Genomic DNA, 16,219 nt, shown 5'->3' with positions numbered 1-16,219 from the left:
ACAAGCATCATCACAAAAACCCTAAAACTGAATGGGTATGTTTAACTCATCCAAACATGGCAAGTTCAACATGCTTTCAACAAGTGTCTTCACAAATAACTATCATGAAGAAGAAAACTAGCAAAACTACCCATCATATCTCCCAAAACCCCATACCCACGAAAATCAAGAGGGAAAGAAATCCACCCAAACCTGAAATTTCGAAGTCCCACACGTAGAGACGCGCTTCACGACTCCGAAAATGCCCTCCTTTCGCGATTTGGAGCAGAAATGGGCACCAAAGGTTGAAGCTTTGTTGGGCAACAATGGTGGAGGAAGAAGAAGGAGAAAAGCAACGTGAGGGAGAGGGAGAGAGAGAGAGAGCTGTCTGAAATTGGGCTGAGTGAGGAGAGAGAGAGTTTCTTTCTAGTTTTAAAAAGGCTTTTTCCTTTTTTATTATTATTTTATTTAAGCTATGCCACATGTCCCCATTTGAGTGGAGCAAAAAGGGCCCACTTTCTCTTTTGATTGTGACCCATACTCAGCCACAAAAGAGAGAAAATATGACCTTTGAAACGCTAAAATCCTGCCTCAGTTTGCGTGCCGTTTCTCTGATTCCAGTTCCTCGCGTTTCTCTGCGTCCGTCGGGGCCAGTTTTCGAAAGTAATCAATATATATATATCAAAACGCTCAGAATAAAACCCCGAGCGTGGTTCAGAGGTTGGTTTCATTAAATTTTAAGTCGCACGCAAAACGATGATTTTTAGACTAATTAATTAAGAATTAACCCATAACCTCCTAGTTATGGATTTCTCTTCCTTAATTAGCCTAACCCACGTATCTTGCCCCCACTATTCCTACTTCTATCAAGAACATATATGCATATACACTGAATAATACTTATATATATATAATCATTCAAAATACATTGTTTTCGAAAATTCCGGGTAGAAATTTCCAGGATGTTACAGTCAGAAATACTATACAGTATATACAAATGATCATTCGGGAAATCATCCCGAATAGGTGAATCTGCATCAGATACACATTCGATCCAACTCAAATGATCAGCAACTAGATTTTGTGCTCCGCTCCTATCACGGATCTCCAAGTCAAACTCTTGGAGCCAGAGCATCCATCGGATCAACCTAGGCTTAGAATCAGCCTTCTTCAACAAGTACTTTAAAGCTGCATGGTCAGTATAAAAAATAATGCGGGTACCAAGCAAATAAGATCAAAATTTTTCAAGAGCAAAAACTATGGCTAGAAGCTCCTTCTCAATAGTAGTATAATTCGCTTGGGCAGCATCTAAAGTCCTAGAAGCATAGTATATCACCCTAGGCAATTTATCAATTTTCTGAGCAAGGACAGCCCCCAATGCATAATTTGATGCATCACACATAAGCTCAAAAGGGGCTGTCCAGTCGGGTGCCTGGATGATGGGGGTGGTAGTCAGCGCTCTTTTGAGGCAATCAAAAGCCTCTTTGCATCTGTCATTAAAGTCAAACTCCACCTCCTTTTGCAACAAGTTGGACAATGGAAGGGCTACTTTGCTAAAATCCCTTGTAAAGCGCCTGTAGAATCCTGCATGACCAAGAAAAGATCGCACCTCTCGCACACAAGAGGGGTAAGGCAATTGTGAAATAACAGAAATTTTTGCAGGATCTACTTCAATACCCTTATTGGAAATAATGTGGCCTAAAACTATACCTTGCTCAACCATAAAATGACATTTTTCAAAATTTAGAACAAGGTTAGTTTCAATGCATCTATTCAAAACTTTTTCCAAACTATTCAAACAACCATCAAAAGAGGATCCATATACAGTGAAATCATCCATAAACACCTCTATGCAATTTTCTAAAAAATCACTGAAAATACTAATCATGCACCGCTGGAAGGTACTAGGGGCATTGCACAGGCCGAAAGGCATCCTCCTATAGGCAAAATTGCCGAAGGGGCAGGTGAATGTGGTCTTTTCCTGATCCTCAGGAGCAATAGTAATTTGCATATAACCAGAAAAACCATCAAGGAAACAGTAGTGGGATTTACCTGCCAGGTGTTCAAGCATCTAGTCAATGAATGGCAGGGGAAAATGGTCCTTTTTGGTAACCTGGTTCAGCCTCCTATAGTCAATGCAGACTCTCCAACTGTTCTGCACCCGAGTAGGAATTAGCTCCTCCTTCTCATTTTTTATCACCGTGAGGCCGGTCTTCTTCGGGACTACCTGGACGGGACTCACCCATTGGTTGTCGGAGATAGGATAAATGATTCCAGCTTGCAAAAGCTTAGTTATCTCCTTCTTCACTACATCAAGAATCACCGGGTTGAGTCTTCTCTGTGGCTGTCTTACTGGTTTAGCTCCATCCTCTAAATTTATTCGATGCATACATGTGGATGGGCTAATACCAGGAATGTCCGCCAGGGTCCAGCCTATAGCCTTCTTATGCTTCTTGAGAACTGACAACAACTTCTCCTCTTGCTCATCAGCAAGGGAGGCAGATATAATCACTGGAAAACTCTTGCTATCATCCAAGTAAGCGTATTTTAAATTTGATGGCAGAGGCTTCAATTCTGGTGTGGTCGGCTGGACAGTGGTAGAAGGAGATGGTTTCTCAGCCTTTACCTCATAAAGAAAGTCAGAGGTATGTGTACTTCCTGAAACATGGTTAGTCCTATCTGACTCTATAAAATCAATCTCAAGAGGTAAAACACCACCACCAGACATGCAATCAATATCACTCTCAAATTCACTCTCAGATTCACTCTCAGCATCAAATTCAAACATATGATCAAATACAATTTCAGACTCAATGCATGAAGAGTGAGAGGCATACAGATTAGAATAAAGATCAGTCATGTATTCATCAACAACATGGTCAATTATTTCAGCACGAAATACAGAAAGATCTTCAGATGGGTATTTCATAGCATCTAGAATATTAAAATGAACAGTTATATCACCAAACTCCATGGATAGTGTGCCTGCATAAACATCTATCTTAGTTCTAGCAGTTTTCATAAAGGGTCTGCCTAGAATGATGGGAACTGATCCTTGAGAAAATCCATCTTCCATATTCAAAATATAAAAATCAACAGGGAAAATCAGTTCACCAACTCTAACTAAGACATCTTCTATGAAACCAACAGGGTAGGCAACACTTCTATTAGCTAAATGAATTACCACATCAGTTGACTGCAAGGGACCTAGAGATAGAGAATTAAAAATAGACAGAGGCATAACACTAACAGAAGCTCCTAAATCTAGCATGGCATTGTCAAACTTACTATTCCCTATAATACAAGGTATGCTGAATGTACCTGGATCTTTGCATTTTTCAGGAATTTGAGGAACAGATTTACCAATCAATGCGGAGACATTTCTGCCCATGCTAATCCGTTCACTTCCTTTAAGCTTCCGCTTATTAGTGCACAACTCCTTCAAGAATTTGGCATATCTTGGAATTTGCTTTATTGCATCCAACAGAGGTATGTTTACCTCTACTTTTCTAAACGTGTCCAAGATCTCTTTCTCTGCCTCTTCCATTTTTTTGTTGGAAACTGCTCTTGGAGGGAATGGAAGAGGGGGAATGTGCTGCTTTTGCAAATCAGAATTACCTGTGGAAGAAGATTCACCTGCACAAAAATTGTTAGGTAAATTTATGTCATCACCTTTTTCTGGAGTAGAGTGAAGTTTGACAGGTTCATTTGCAGATGAGGAAGGTGTTACGGGTTGAGGTCCTTGACACTGCTTTCCCGACCTCAATGAAATGGCACTGACATTTTTGGGATTTTGGACAGCTTGAGAAGGCAACTTGTCAGAATTCTGGGACTGTTGTTGATTCAATTGGGTAGCCAATTGTCCCATCTGATTGGTTAAGCTCTGAATGGAGGCTCTGGTCTCTTGCTGAAACTGCATGTTCTGCATAGTCATTTGCCTCACAAGTTCTTCGAGGGAAGGTTGTGGAGGGGCCTCAACTGTTGGCTATTTCTGGGGTTGTTGCTGTTGTTGGATTGGTGGAGGAATGTATGGTCTGCTTGGGCCAGCAGCATTTTGGAAGGAAGGAGCAGGCTGCTGTTGTTGTTGCTGAGGGCTGGACCATCTGAGGTTAGGGTGATTCCTCCATCCAGGGTTGTATCTGTTGCTGGAGAGGTCATAATTGTTCTACTGTGGTTGATTTTGCTGCTGAGGTTGAGGAGGTCTATTGTAAATATTTGCAGCATGAGCTTCAGGCTGCTCGATTGCTCCAGGTTGCTGCATGGAAGGGCAAAGGTCTGTATGGTGGTCAACAGAGGAGCACAAACCACAAACCCATGCAACAGGTACAGATTTCTTATTCAAGGCCAGCTGGGTTACCAAGTTAACCAATGCATCCAGTTTGCCTTCAAGCTTCTTAGTCTCAGATGATGCAGCTGAGTTTGTAGCTACCTCATGCACTCCTCTAATGACTATGGCATCATTTCTGGCGCTAAACTGCTAAGAGTTGGAAGCCATCTTCTCAATTAAATTTCTGGCTTCAGCAGGAGTCATGTCTCGAAGGGCTCCACCACTGGCAGCATCTATCATACTTCTCTCCATATTACTGAGTCCTTCATAAAAATATTGGAGAAGAAGCTGCTCCGAAATCTGATGGTGAGGGCAACTGACACATAGTTTTTTAAATCGCTCCCAGTACTCATACAGGCTCTCTCCACTGAGTTGTCTAATACCTGTGATATCTTTCCTGATGGTTGTGGTCCTGGAAGTAGGGAAATTTTTTTCTAAGAATACTCTCTTAAGGTCATCCCAGCTCGTGATGGACCTTGGAGCAAGGTAATACAGCCAGTCCTTTGCCACTCCCTCCAGAGAATGAGGAAAAGCCTTCAGAAATATGTGATCCTCCTGGACATCTGGGGGTTTCATGGTGGAGCAGACAATATGAAATTCCTTCAAATGTTTGTGTGGGTCTTCACCTGCAAGGCCATGAAACTTTGGAAGCAAATGAATCAGTCCAGTTTTAAGAACATATGGGACATCCTCATCAGGGTATTGGATGCACAAGCTTTCGTAGGTGAAATCAGGTGCAGCCATTTCCCTTAGAGTCCTCTCACAGGGTGGAGGTTGTGCCATGTCCTCAGAATGTGCAAAATCAGAATGCTCAGAATCAGAATGCTCAAAATTATAATGCTCCAAATTAGGATGTTCAAAATCACCAATAACAGAATGCACAGATTCACCAGTAATGGAATGCTCAGGATGATCAAAAGGTATAAAATGATGCCTAACTAATCTATGAAATGTCCTATCTATCTCAGGGTCAAAGGGTTGTAAGTCAGATGGATTGCCTCTAGTCATACACTACATTCAGCATGCACAACTAGTTGCCTTGTCATGTAAATAAAGGTGCAGGTTTGAACTACAGCTACCCTCAAATGATATGCAAATGACTTGAAATTTTGTGAGCAACCTTATAAAATGATGAGAAGATAGCACAACAAATTTCAGACAAAAATTCAAAGTCTAACTATGAATGCTAAAATTGGTGGGTTAAGAAAAATAAGTGAATAAAACTTGAAAAATAAAAAACTTTTGACAGAATCGCTTTTTTTGGACGATGGAGACCTCAGCCGGCCTATGGCGGGCTGCCATGATGTAGGAAATTTTTTTCTACCCCAAATGCATATATAATAATTGCAATTCTGATAACCAGAGCAAAAGTTATGGCCGTTTGAAGTTTTGACAAACACAAAATTTGCTAGTTTTTTGGAACTTTCAAATCTGACCAAACTAAAGGCTCTAGCTATTTTTCCCACAAAATGTGGATTAAAAGAAGTTACCACAAAAAAATTCAGCCAAAAATAACAACCCTAGCTACTAAAACAAAAAATCTCAAATAATTCAGCATAGGTGGTCGCTAAAATCCGTCTCTAATTGATTTCTACTACTACTCTGTTTTGCCGCAAGCAAAAGTGGTCGCTAAGTCCGTCGCAAAACACTATTCACAGCAAAACACCCAAGACTGAAACAGGGGAAACGCTTAATGGGAAAACTGACACAGAACACACACTAAACAAAATACCAGGACACTAAACAACACTAACACACATACTAACACAATACTAACAATTAAACATAAAACACGAAAGGATTAAACACACAGCACTAGCTAGCTATTATGAACCTTTGGACACTGCTCCCTGGCAACGGCGCCAAATTTGATCGAGGTCGTACCCGAATCAAATAAACATGAAAATGCAGTAACTAGGAAGTGATCCTAGGTCGTTTCCCAACGAGCAGTGACAAACCAAATGTTCATAATATACTTGCAGTAACAGTAACGATTGGGGGGGGGTTGTTTGTTTTGTGATTAAAGAGCAGAACAAGTAAACTGGAATACGAAACTACTAATGTTAAAAACGGGTTGTTTCCTTTGAGTCAGAAGCCATTCTCTTATCCTAGGTTATGGAGAATTCGTCCCTAACAGTCAACCACTTAATCCAACCCTATTTCAATTTACTAGGCGAAAATCAACTTAGGGTTTTCAATACGTGATTAGGCACCACATACACCAGTTAGCCCTTCGTCCATTAAGCATGAACGCAAGTTAGGCTCAGAGGCAATTAATTGAACACGAAGCGTGCACTGATTAATATTCACGAATTTGGGATAACTGGTGAAGGGAAAACTGCCAGAAAACCACATTACAAGCGAAACCTCAAAGAGAGTTGGGCTTCGTCCTCAAAAGGAAACAACACCAGAAAATCTAGCCTTCCATGGATTCAAACAGAAAACGCAAATGAAACATGAAGCAGAAACGTAAATGAGCAGAAACGTAAATGAAAGTAGAAGAAGAAGCAAGAACGAAATTGTAATTAGAAGCAGAAAACGTAAAATTGCATTACGTGAACAGTAGCATCAAAGCAGAAAACGTAAAACCCTAAAACAAAAGCTCTGAATAATGAATAGCATAACAGAATGCCTTGCATGAATCCCAAGGCTGCTATTTAAAAAGAGTCACTCAAAGTCACTAGGCCCTATTACAATACTCTGGCCCAAAACGAAATAAACACTGAACAACATAAAATAAAATTGCGAAATTTCCTAATTAGAAATTAACTAAGGTAAGCGCTGCTTTATTTGCCCTCTTCAAGTCCACAACCAAAATCCGGATTAAGCCCAATGTTTCATTAATTCCTGAAATTAGATTAAAAACATCAAATTAGCTAAATGGGCCCAAATAATAAAACTGACTAATTAATTGACAATTAAGACCAATCAGTAATTAAAATGGTGCAAAAAGGGTTTAGAAATTAGAAGGAAATGATGGCACATCAGTTGCCATATAGGGAATTGGAAAGGAGGATTGGTGCCATACCTTGAAGAATTTGAGTCAAGAAGCAAGGGGCCAACCACCTTAAGAGCTATTGGACTAAGAAGCACTCCAAATTGAGTGAAACACTAAAGAGAAAATAGCCAGCACAATTGAGGACTTTTTTTTTGTAATTTTGTAATTGGGAATTTGCTTTAGTTTCAAATTTTGTAACAAAAAGGCCTTCCATTGGAAGTAAGTTGGGAGCCTCCAATAGGTCACCCTACTTCCATTTGTGTGTAATAATTTTAGGCAATTTTCCCTTAGGATAGTGAGTGTTTTGTTGGGAACCTTAAATGAGGTCATCCAAACACTCTTAGGATCCGCCTAGTTTGCATTTCTTGCACTTTAATTTCTTGCTTACTTTCTTAGCTTATTTCTTTTACCCTCCATTGTCAAACTGCCTAGATAGCTTGCCTTTTACCAATTAGTTTTTACCTTATCTTTCACACCTCTTTTAGTGTTTATTTTGGCTAGTTTCAACCATAGTTTCTTTCACCTTTTGTTGTCAAACCCCCAACAAGAAATAACCATAACTTAAGAACCAACATGAGTCTTCATTCTTCATCTAGTGTTAATGGTGAGGGTTCTACTCCTAATGACCCCTTGTATAATATATTAGATGAGTTGAGATCCCTTAAGTTGTGGAAAGAAAAACAAGAGAGAAAAGAAAAAGGAAAAAAAGAGTGGAAGAAATAAGTCAAGATGAAAAAGAGAAAATAAGGGAAGAAGAAAGAAGGAAAATACTAAAAGAGTTAAGAAAAGAAAAACATGCCTTCTATAGTAGTCATAACTCTTGCAAGAGCCTAAGTGAATAACTTCATGACTATTATGAAGGAAGGCATAGGGAACATCCTTGACCTCACTCCCATTGGAGAGAAAAGGAAAGAAAGCCTCAAGAGGCTAACATTAACCTCCTATACTTCATGGGAAGGACAATGTAGAGGCTAACTTAGATTGGGAAATAAGGGTAGAACAACAACTTAAAAGGAAATCTACTTCAAAATCTTATGGCTCTCACTCTTATCCAAAGAAAGACCAAGGTCAAGACATCTTAGGGGTGACACCTTCTAAGCCCAAAGATGATAAGGGGAAGACAATAGAAAAGCAACCCCTTAAGGCTAGTATGCAAGACAAGACTAGCTCCATAAAGTGCTTTAAATGTCTTGGAAGAGGGCACGCTACTTCTCAATGCCCCACCAAGAAAACCATGATTATGAGGGGCCAAGACATTTATAGTAGCCAAGATGAGGCTACTACTTCACCTTCCTCTAGTGAAAGTGAAGAAGCAAAATGGGAAGAATCTAGTAAAGAGATCTACCCCCAAGAAGAAGGACAACCTTTAATGGTTAAGGAGGAGTGTAAGGAGGTAAGTGTCTCCTCCAAGAGGTTAGCTAAGAAGGAAAGACATTTTGAAATAAAGACAAATATTAAAGAAATTTCCCCTCTTAGACAACCTCCACATTTTCTCCTTTGTAAAAAGACACTTGTTAGCATTGCCACACCTCTTAGGCTTGAGTTTATTCCTCAAGTAAAGGAGTTGTTGGATGAGGGTTTGGTTCGCAAGAGCTTAAATCCTTGTGCTTTGTTGGTGCCCAAAATAGGTATTATTAGGCACCAAATCCCTAAAATAGGTGGTATGATGAATGCTTTGAGTGGTGCAACACTCTTTTGTAAAATCACTCATGCACCAGACATCTTCATGATTTGTGTACATAGGGACTCATTAGGTAGGTTTGTTCTTATTTCTAGTTTCAATACAAACTTAGGTACTCATATGGGACACCTTAGGTTTGTCATACTTTTTGGTAGGAATAATCAACATGAAAATACAGAAAAAGGTATGTTTTATTGCATTACTTTTCTTAAGTTTTTAAATAGTGATCAAGGGGTTCCCATGAACCCTAAGAGAATAAAGGTCGTTCCTGAGTGGCCCACTCCACCAAGTGTAAGAAAAATTTGGGGCTTCCATAAATTAGCAAACTTTTACAAAAGGTTTGCCCCATATTTTTCTATACTTGTAGCACCACTCATTGAGTTGGTGAGGAACCATGTTCCTTCATGGGAAGATGCCCAAGAAATGGGTTTTCGAACCTTACCTTACTTCAACATACCAAACACCACTAATACATATGTTTTTGTTCTTTTTATAGGTGTTGAGGAAAAAAGCCCAAAGTTTCAAGAACCTTGGGATTTGAGGTCAAATCCTTTTCAAGGGTGAGGGAATGATGCAATCCTACCCTGCTAGGGCATTGGATAGAAGACTCCAAGAAGATTGGGCCAGGGATGCAAGAGAAGGCCCTAGGATTCTCATGAGCCTTAGGATAGATTTTGGGCCCATAGGCTAAGTATGAGCCCGCTTATCTTTGAACATATTAGATTAAGGTTTCATTATTTTTGGGCCTTGTATTTAGGGCTCCATAATATAGGTAAGGTACCCTAGAAATGTAAAATTTTTTAGCCCTTGTATTTTAGGGCGCCTAGACTAGGTTTTTGTATTAGGGGTAGTTTTGTAATTTCACATGCATTAAGTGAATATTTGATGTGTGTGGTTGGAAATAAATTTAATTGAATTGGGAGAAGCCCAATCCAATTAAATTTTAGTGGGGGAGGTGAGCATTTGCTTGCTACACCTCATTGCCACATCATATAGTCACACTTTGTGCATGTCCTTCATGTTTTACATGCCTCATGACACCTAAGTACACTTAGTGAAGAATCTTGGACTTGATCTTGGATTAGTGGGCTGAACCATAGCTAAAATTCACTAATCATAATTAGTGAAATTTTGACTCCAAAATTTGGCTCCACAAATTCAATTTCAAACTCAAGTAAAATTTGAATAGAAATTCAAATTTCCCTCCAATTTTGTGTGACACTTAGGCTATAAATAGAGGCCATGTGTGTGCATTTTTTCAACTTTTATCATTTGAATATTAAACTACAGATTTCAGAGCTCCTTTAAAGCATAAAATTTCGTGCTCTTCTCTCCCTCTCCCTTCATTCAGCTCCTTCTTCCTCCAAGCTCTTATCCATGGCCTCCTATGGTGGTGAGCTTCTTCTAGACTCATCTTCTCCTTGAAGTGGCATCTCCTCTCTCCCTTCTCCATTCCACTTCCATTCATCTTCCAAGAATCAAAGGAATCCATTGATGAAGAAGATCCTAGGTCTACAAGCTCCAATGGAGCTTACATCAACGTAGGCCTACTGCATCAGCCCATAGGCAACGGGTACATATTACGGTTGATGAGGGTGTTCCTCAGGTTTCTGAGGATGTTCCTCATATGGCAGAGGATGTTCCTCAGATGATTGAGGATGTACCTCATATGACTGACGATGTTCCTCAGATGAGTGAAGATGTGCCTCAAATGACTGCGGACGTAGATGCGACTGTTGCAGAGGACTTAGGTCATGATGGTGCTGAGGGGTCACACGCTGATGAGGGATTCCCTGGTGGGCCCTGTGACCCATCAGTTTTGACTTCATTTGCGGAGCATGTCGCACATGCCATTTGGACTGGACATGTATTATAATTTGTTAATTTTTTCTTCTTGATTTGTTTGTCATTAAAAAAAAATTATATTTGTGTATTTGGAATGATTTATACTTCAATTCAGGAGCGTCCTGAGCTAAAGTTGGTGTCGAACAGGAGGAAGGTGACATTGATTGGGAGGCCAGTGCCTGAGATTGAAGGGCTGGTTGCCGCCACAGGATTAAGTCAATTGATTGGGTGTTCAGTTGTAACCAGCGATCCAAGACTTATATTCGCATTTATGGAGAGGTGGCACAGGGAGACCGACACCTTCCACCTTCTAGTAGGAGAGTTGACGATCACACTAGATAATGTGTCGTCACTCCTCCATCTCCCTATCAGTGGCGCCTTCCACAGCTTCGAGGCTCTTTCCGTGGACGAGGCAGTATTTTTGTTGATGGAGTTGCTTGAGGTGTCCAGTGAAGAGGCTAGAGCCGAGACAGTACGAGCGTGCGGGGCATATGTACACCTCTCATGGGTTCGGGAGATCTATGAGATGAGATGCCAGGCATGACAATGGATTGTAGTAGCTCGTGCTTATCTCTTGCACCTGGTCGGTTGCACTCTTTTTTCTAACAAGAGTGCAAAAAATGTGCATGTGGTGCATCTAGAGGCTTTTCACGACCTGGGTCACAGTGGGGGCTATGCCTGGGGAGCTGCGGCCCTGGTTCATATGTATGACCAGTTAGATAAAGCTTCTAGGACCACGACATGGCAAATTGGGGGGTACCTTACTTTATTACAGGTAAATTTTGTGTTCGTAATATGTTACATTGGATTATGATGTAAACATGTTTTTATGTTATGTTAACCTAATTTTTTTTGTAGTGCTGGATCTATGAGCATTTTTTGAGTATGCATCAGTTTGTCATCGATGATGCGTATGAGGAGACGTCCCCTCGTGCCTCCCGGTGGCTGATGACGAAGGCTCATATGAAGGGAATTACAGGAGCGTCGTACCGGGCACATTGTGATTCTTTAACGATCACAAACGTGTGTTGGTTGCCTTACAGTGACCATCGAGGGGTTAGGGGATTTGAGCTGATTTCATCATTCCAGGGTCAACTGAGATGGGGTCCTATGGTGGTCACAGTTCGATCGGAAAGGGTGCTATGCCAGTTTGGGTACATTCAGAGCATCCCTTTGTCACCTGTTAGTGCTTCATTGTCATATGATGATATAGATGAAGGGTGGATGCATTTCTCGGACCACGTAATAGCTTTGGGTGACCTTTGTGTAGTGCCTGGGCAAGTATCTACGGATTACATGGAGTGGCTTTTCCAGATATCTCACCCATTCATGATACCGACCCAAGCAGGTGACCAGCTCAGACATGCACCTGCTCCAGACCATGAGGACTACATGTAGCCGGACATCCCAGAGATTCCAGTGGCATTTGACCCCCCCCCCCCCTCAACATGCAGTGGTAAGATTATTTACGCGTTGAATGTTTGATGAATTGTTATTAATTTTAAATTTTGTAATAAATGTTTTTTATGACTGTCACAGGATGATTACGAAGGCTATGAGGCGATCGCAGAAAGGTTGGAGCGTGTGCTCAACCTTAGGATGGTCACTGTAGGGACAGTTACATGATATCATGCAAGATTGCCTGAGGATCACTAGGGGGGTGCCAGCGTAGATGGAAGTGTTAGGGCTCAACAAAGATGGCGCACAGAGCATTGATGATGTTTTTTATGTTTTGTAGATGACATCATTTTTTGTATTTGTTACACTTTTTTGTTTAATATATCTACTTTTTGTGCACTGTATATGACACACCGATTCCGATTCTGATTAACTGACGTTTCGATTCCGATTCTGAAAATCATGACTTTCCTTCATAAGAATGAGATTAAAATTAGAAATTTTTAAAAATAAGATAACTAAATGTTTATGTTTAAAAGTAAGAAGATCAAATTTAAAAAAAAATAAAAAAATAGGATCTGGAGCCTTCAAACATGTTCAAGTACCGATGTTCAGGGATTTTTTAAAATTATGTCCGAGTCGTCTAAGACATTTGAGGGACGCTATTTCTCATATTTGGACGTCAAAGAAGCCAAAAAAAATAATATCGTAAGACGGTTCCACCGAATAACACCTAAAAAAACAAGCACGAAATTAAAAAAAAAAAAGGATTCGGAGCCTTCAAACATGTTCAAGTACCCATGTTCGGGGGTTTTTTAAAATCATGCACGAGTCGCCCAAGAAATTCAAGGGGCACTATTTCTCATGTTTGGACGTCAAAGAAGCCAAAAAAATAATATCGTCAGCCAGTTCCACCGAATAACATCTCAAAAAGCAAGCACGAAATTAAAAAAAAAAGGATTTGGAGCCTTCAAACATGTTCAAGTACCCATGTTCGGGGGTTTTTTAAAATTATGCGTGAGTCACCTAAGACATTCGAGGGGCGCTATTTCTCATGTTTGGACGTCAAAGAAGCCAAAACAAATAATATCGTCAGCCGGTTATACCGAATAACACCTCAAAAAGCAAGCACGAAATTAAAAAAAAAAAAAGATTTGGAGCCTTCAAACATGTTCAAGTACCCATGTTCGGGGGTTTTTTAAAATTATGTGTGAGTCACCTAAGGCATTCAAGGGGCTCTATTTCTCATGTTTGGATGTCAAAGAAGCCAAAAAAAATAATATTGTCAGCCGGTTCCACCAAATAACACCTCAAAAAACAAGCACAAAATTAAGAAAAATAGGATTTGGAGCCTTCAAACATGTTCAAGTACCCATGTTCGGGGTTTTTTAAAATTAAGCGCGAGTCGCCTAAGACATTCGAGGGGTGCTATTTCTCATGTTTGGATGTCAAAGAAGCCAAAAAAATAATATCGTCGGCCGGCTCCACCAAATAACACCTCAAAAAACAAGCACGAAATTAAAAAAAAAAATAGGATTTGGAGCCGTCAAACATGTTCAAGTACCCATGTTCGGGGGTTTTTTAAAATTATGCGCGAGTCGCCTAAGACATTCAAGGGGCGCTATTTCTCATGTTTGGACATCAAAGAAGCCAAAAAATAATAATATCGTCAGTCGTTTCCACCGAATAACACCTCAAAAAACAAGCACGAAATTAAAAAAAAAAAACAAAAAAAAACAGGATTTCCACCCTTCAAAGTATGCCTAAGGTCTGAAGGTGAAACAATTAAAATAAAATATATTTGGACCATTCAAACAACACATTCAATTTTATTATGGAATTCAAACACACTGTAAACAAATAAATAAAAGTTACATGAAAAACAAAAAAAGAAACGTTGCATTCAATCGTTTAGCGACGTGGCATCCACATCGTCTTCGAATTCCATACCATGTTTAGTAAAAACAGCTAAAATTTCTATTGGCCCATATTTTTTCCAGTATTTAGACTGTACTAACACCTTTAGCACTTCATCATTGGTTTTCAGCTCATTAATTTCATATTTTATAACTTTATCTGAATACTCAAAATGTCCTGGTTGCCGAAAAAACAATCGTCTTACCGTTTGTGATTCATGAATTCCATGAGGGGGAATCCCTTTAGGTGCAACTTGCTTTATCAAATCCTTCAGTTCATCAAGGGTACATCCTGAAGGAATTTCAAATTTCTTTGGATTTTTTCCTATGAACGTGCATCCTACAAATTTGTTCTGGGGTGGCATGTTCCATCTCCCGTTGTAATACAAGAGCGCGTCATGAGTTGTAGTGCATTCAAGTAAGTTTATTACTTCATCTAGTGTTCTTCCAATCGGACCAACACACGAAAATTGATGATTACACATTAACATTGTGTTGGCATCTTCATCATTTATCAATTGCATACATTGAAAGTGAATTTGGTTACCTGTATGGGTGAATGGCTGGCGGTAGTGAATTTCATCCAAAAATTGTTTGTCAGTTAGTTGAAGGGTATTGTGTATTCTGGTTTTTAGGCTTGCAAAATCATAGTTGTTTGGTACTCGAATGGGCACCGGAATGGAAGTTTGGAAGTAAACCTCACTATCATCGTGAATAATCGATCCATTTGGAAAAATGAAACCCAACCTTGAGTTGACAATCATCTGACTACTAGTTTCTCCTAAAAATGTCATACTTTGTGTATCAATTGGGAGAGTATGTGAAAGCAAGATAATGTGTGATTTATTAGCGTTTGTTGTGTCTCATATATATACATGGTTTTCACCGACAGATTGCTTCACGTTTTTTTACAAAAGAACACTTGTGAACATGTTTCGTGTTTATGTTTCCTACTAAACCAATGTTGTGCATCAGAATGTGTTGTCAACTCAGTCAATGTCGTGTCATGCTCAAACTTTAATACGCATGCATATAATTATGTGTTGTCAATTATGACAACGATGTATCGTACATGCGTAATTGATTTTGGTTGCACCAACTAATTTTTTTCTTAACGTAACGAGTACTTAATAATTATCCTTTAATTGCTTACAACAAATTATATCGCATAATGAATACAATAAGATAAACAATGCATGTTCAGTCTTCATTTAGGTCGACATAGTCTCTTTTGAATTACATCAAGCTTGTGTACTGCTGCATTCTACTAATATATGAAGTTGGTCATTGCTTTGCCTAAGAATAACAATTGGTTGACCACAACAACGCTAGAGGCGGTAAAGGACAACGGTCTTTCAAATAAACCTGTTGTGCGTGAACAAACATTATTAACTCAAATGAACCAGGGAAGTGATTGCATAATTCTTAGACTAACTACCTTCAATGTACCTGAACAAAATGATTTCTGAAATTCTGATACCAATGACAGATGTCGTACCGGATGTCACGACATCACGCTTCAGAACATGCAGATTATATTTGACAGTATGAACAGAATAAGCAAGTAAATAACTCAAGAGAATTGTTAACCCAGTTCGGTGCAACGTCACCTACATCTGGGGGCTACCAAGCCAGGGAAGAAATCCACTAAAATAGTGTTAGTTCGAAGATCTAACAGCCACTGTTTACAACCTTCTCACCTAACCACTACCCGTGCAACCTCTACCTAAGAGCCACTCTTAGATATGAGAACCCCTCTCACTCCCTCTCAATCACTCTCCCGTGTTTACAAATAAATCAAAGACACACCAGAGATTGCTCTCTGAACAATAGAGATCAACTCTACACACTCAGGTCCAACACTTGATGTTAGGGTAGCATCAAGGTGGCTCACAAAACACTCAAGTCCCAAAACTCACAAAATAACTCTTCAATCTCGGACTTGGTACAAAACTCGTGCAGCCTTCATGTTTATATAGCAGTGTGCGTATCTGGGCTGCAACAACTTGCGCTGGATAAGATCTATCATTCTCCTGAAAATCTGCACTTAAAGATCTAAAAGATAAAGTTTGATC

General features: G+C 39.7%; 1 protein-coding gene and 1 non-coding gene across 2 annotated transcripts; both read left to right on the top strand.

The window, feature by feature from the left end:
• Positions 1-4,604: 4,604 nt before the first annotated feature.
• Positions 4,605-4,711, top strand: LOC112999852 (small nucleolar RNA R71). The gene has a single exon (XR_003265070.1). It is a non-coding gene; the product is annotated as a small nucleolar RNA R71 (small nucleolar RNA).
• A 5,901-nt stretch (positions 4,712-10,612) lies between these two features.
• LOC102666663 (protein MAIN-LIKE 1-like) lies at positions 10,613-12,228 on the top strand. The gene is made up of 4 exons (XM_006599785.1): positions 10,613-10,852; positions 10,946-11,302; positions 11,441-11,605; positions 11,689-12,228. The coding sequence occupies exons 1-4, from the start codon at positions 10,613-10,615 to the stop codon at positions 12,226-12,228; spliced, it is 1,302 nt and encodes a 433-aa protein (XP_006599848.1).
• Positions 12,229-16,219: the final 3,991 nt, after the last annotated feature.

The sequence above is a fragment of the Glycine max genome, chromosome 16, assembly GCF_000004515.6.
Source record: "Glycine max cultivar Williams 82 chromosome 16, Glycine_max_v4.0, whole genome shotgun sequence".
NCBI classification, from domain to species: Eukaryota; Viridiplantae; Streptophyta; class Magnoliopsida; order Fabales; family Fabaceae; genus Glycine; species Glycine max.
The sequence above is the reverse complement of the archived record's forward strand: the minus strand, read 5'-3'. Positions and strand labels throughout refer to the sequence as shown.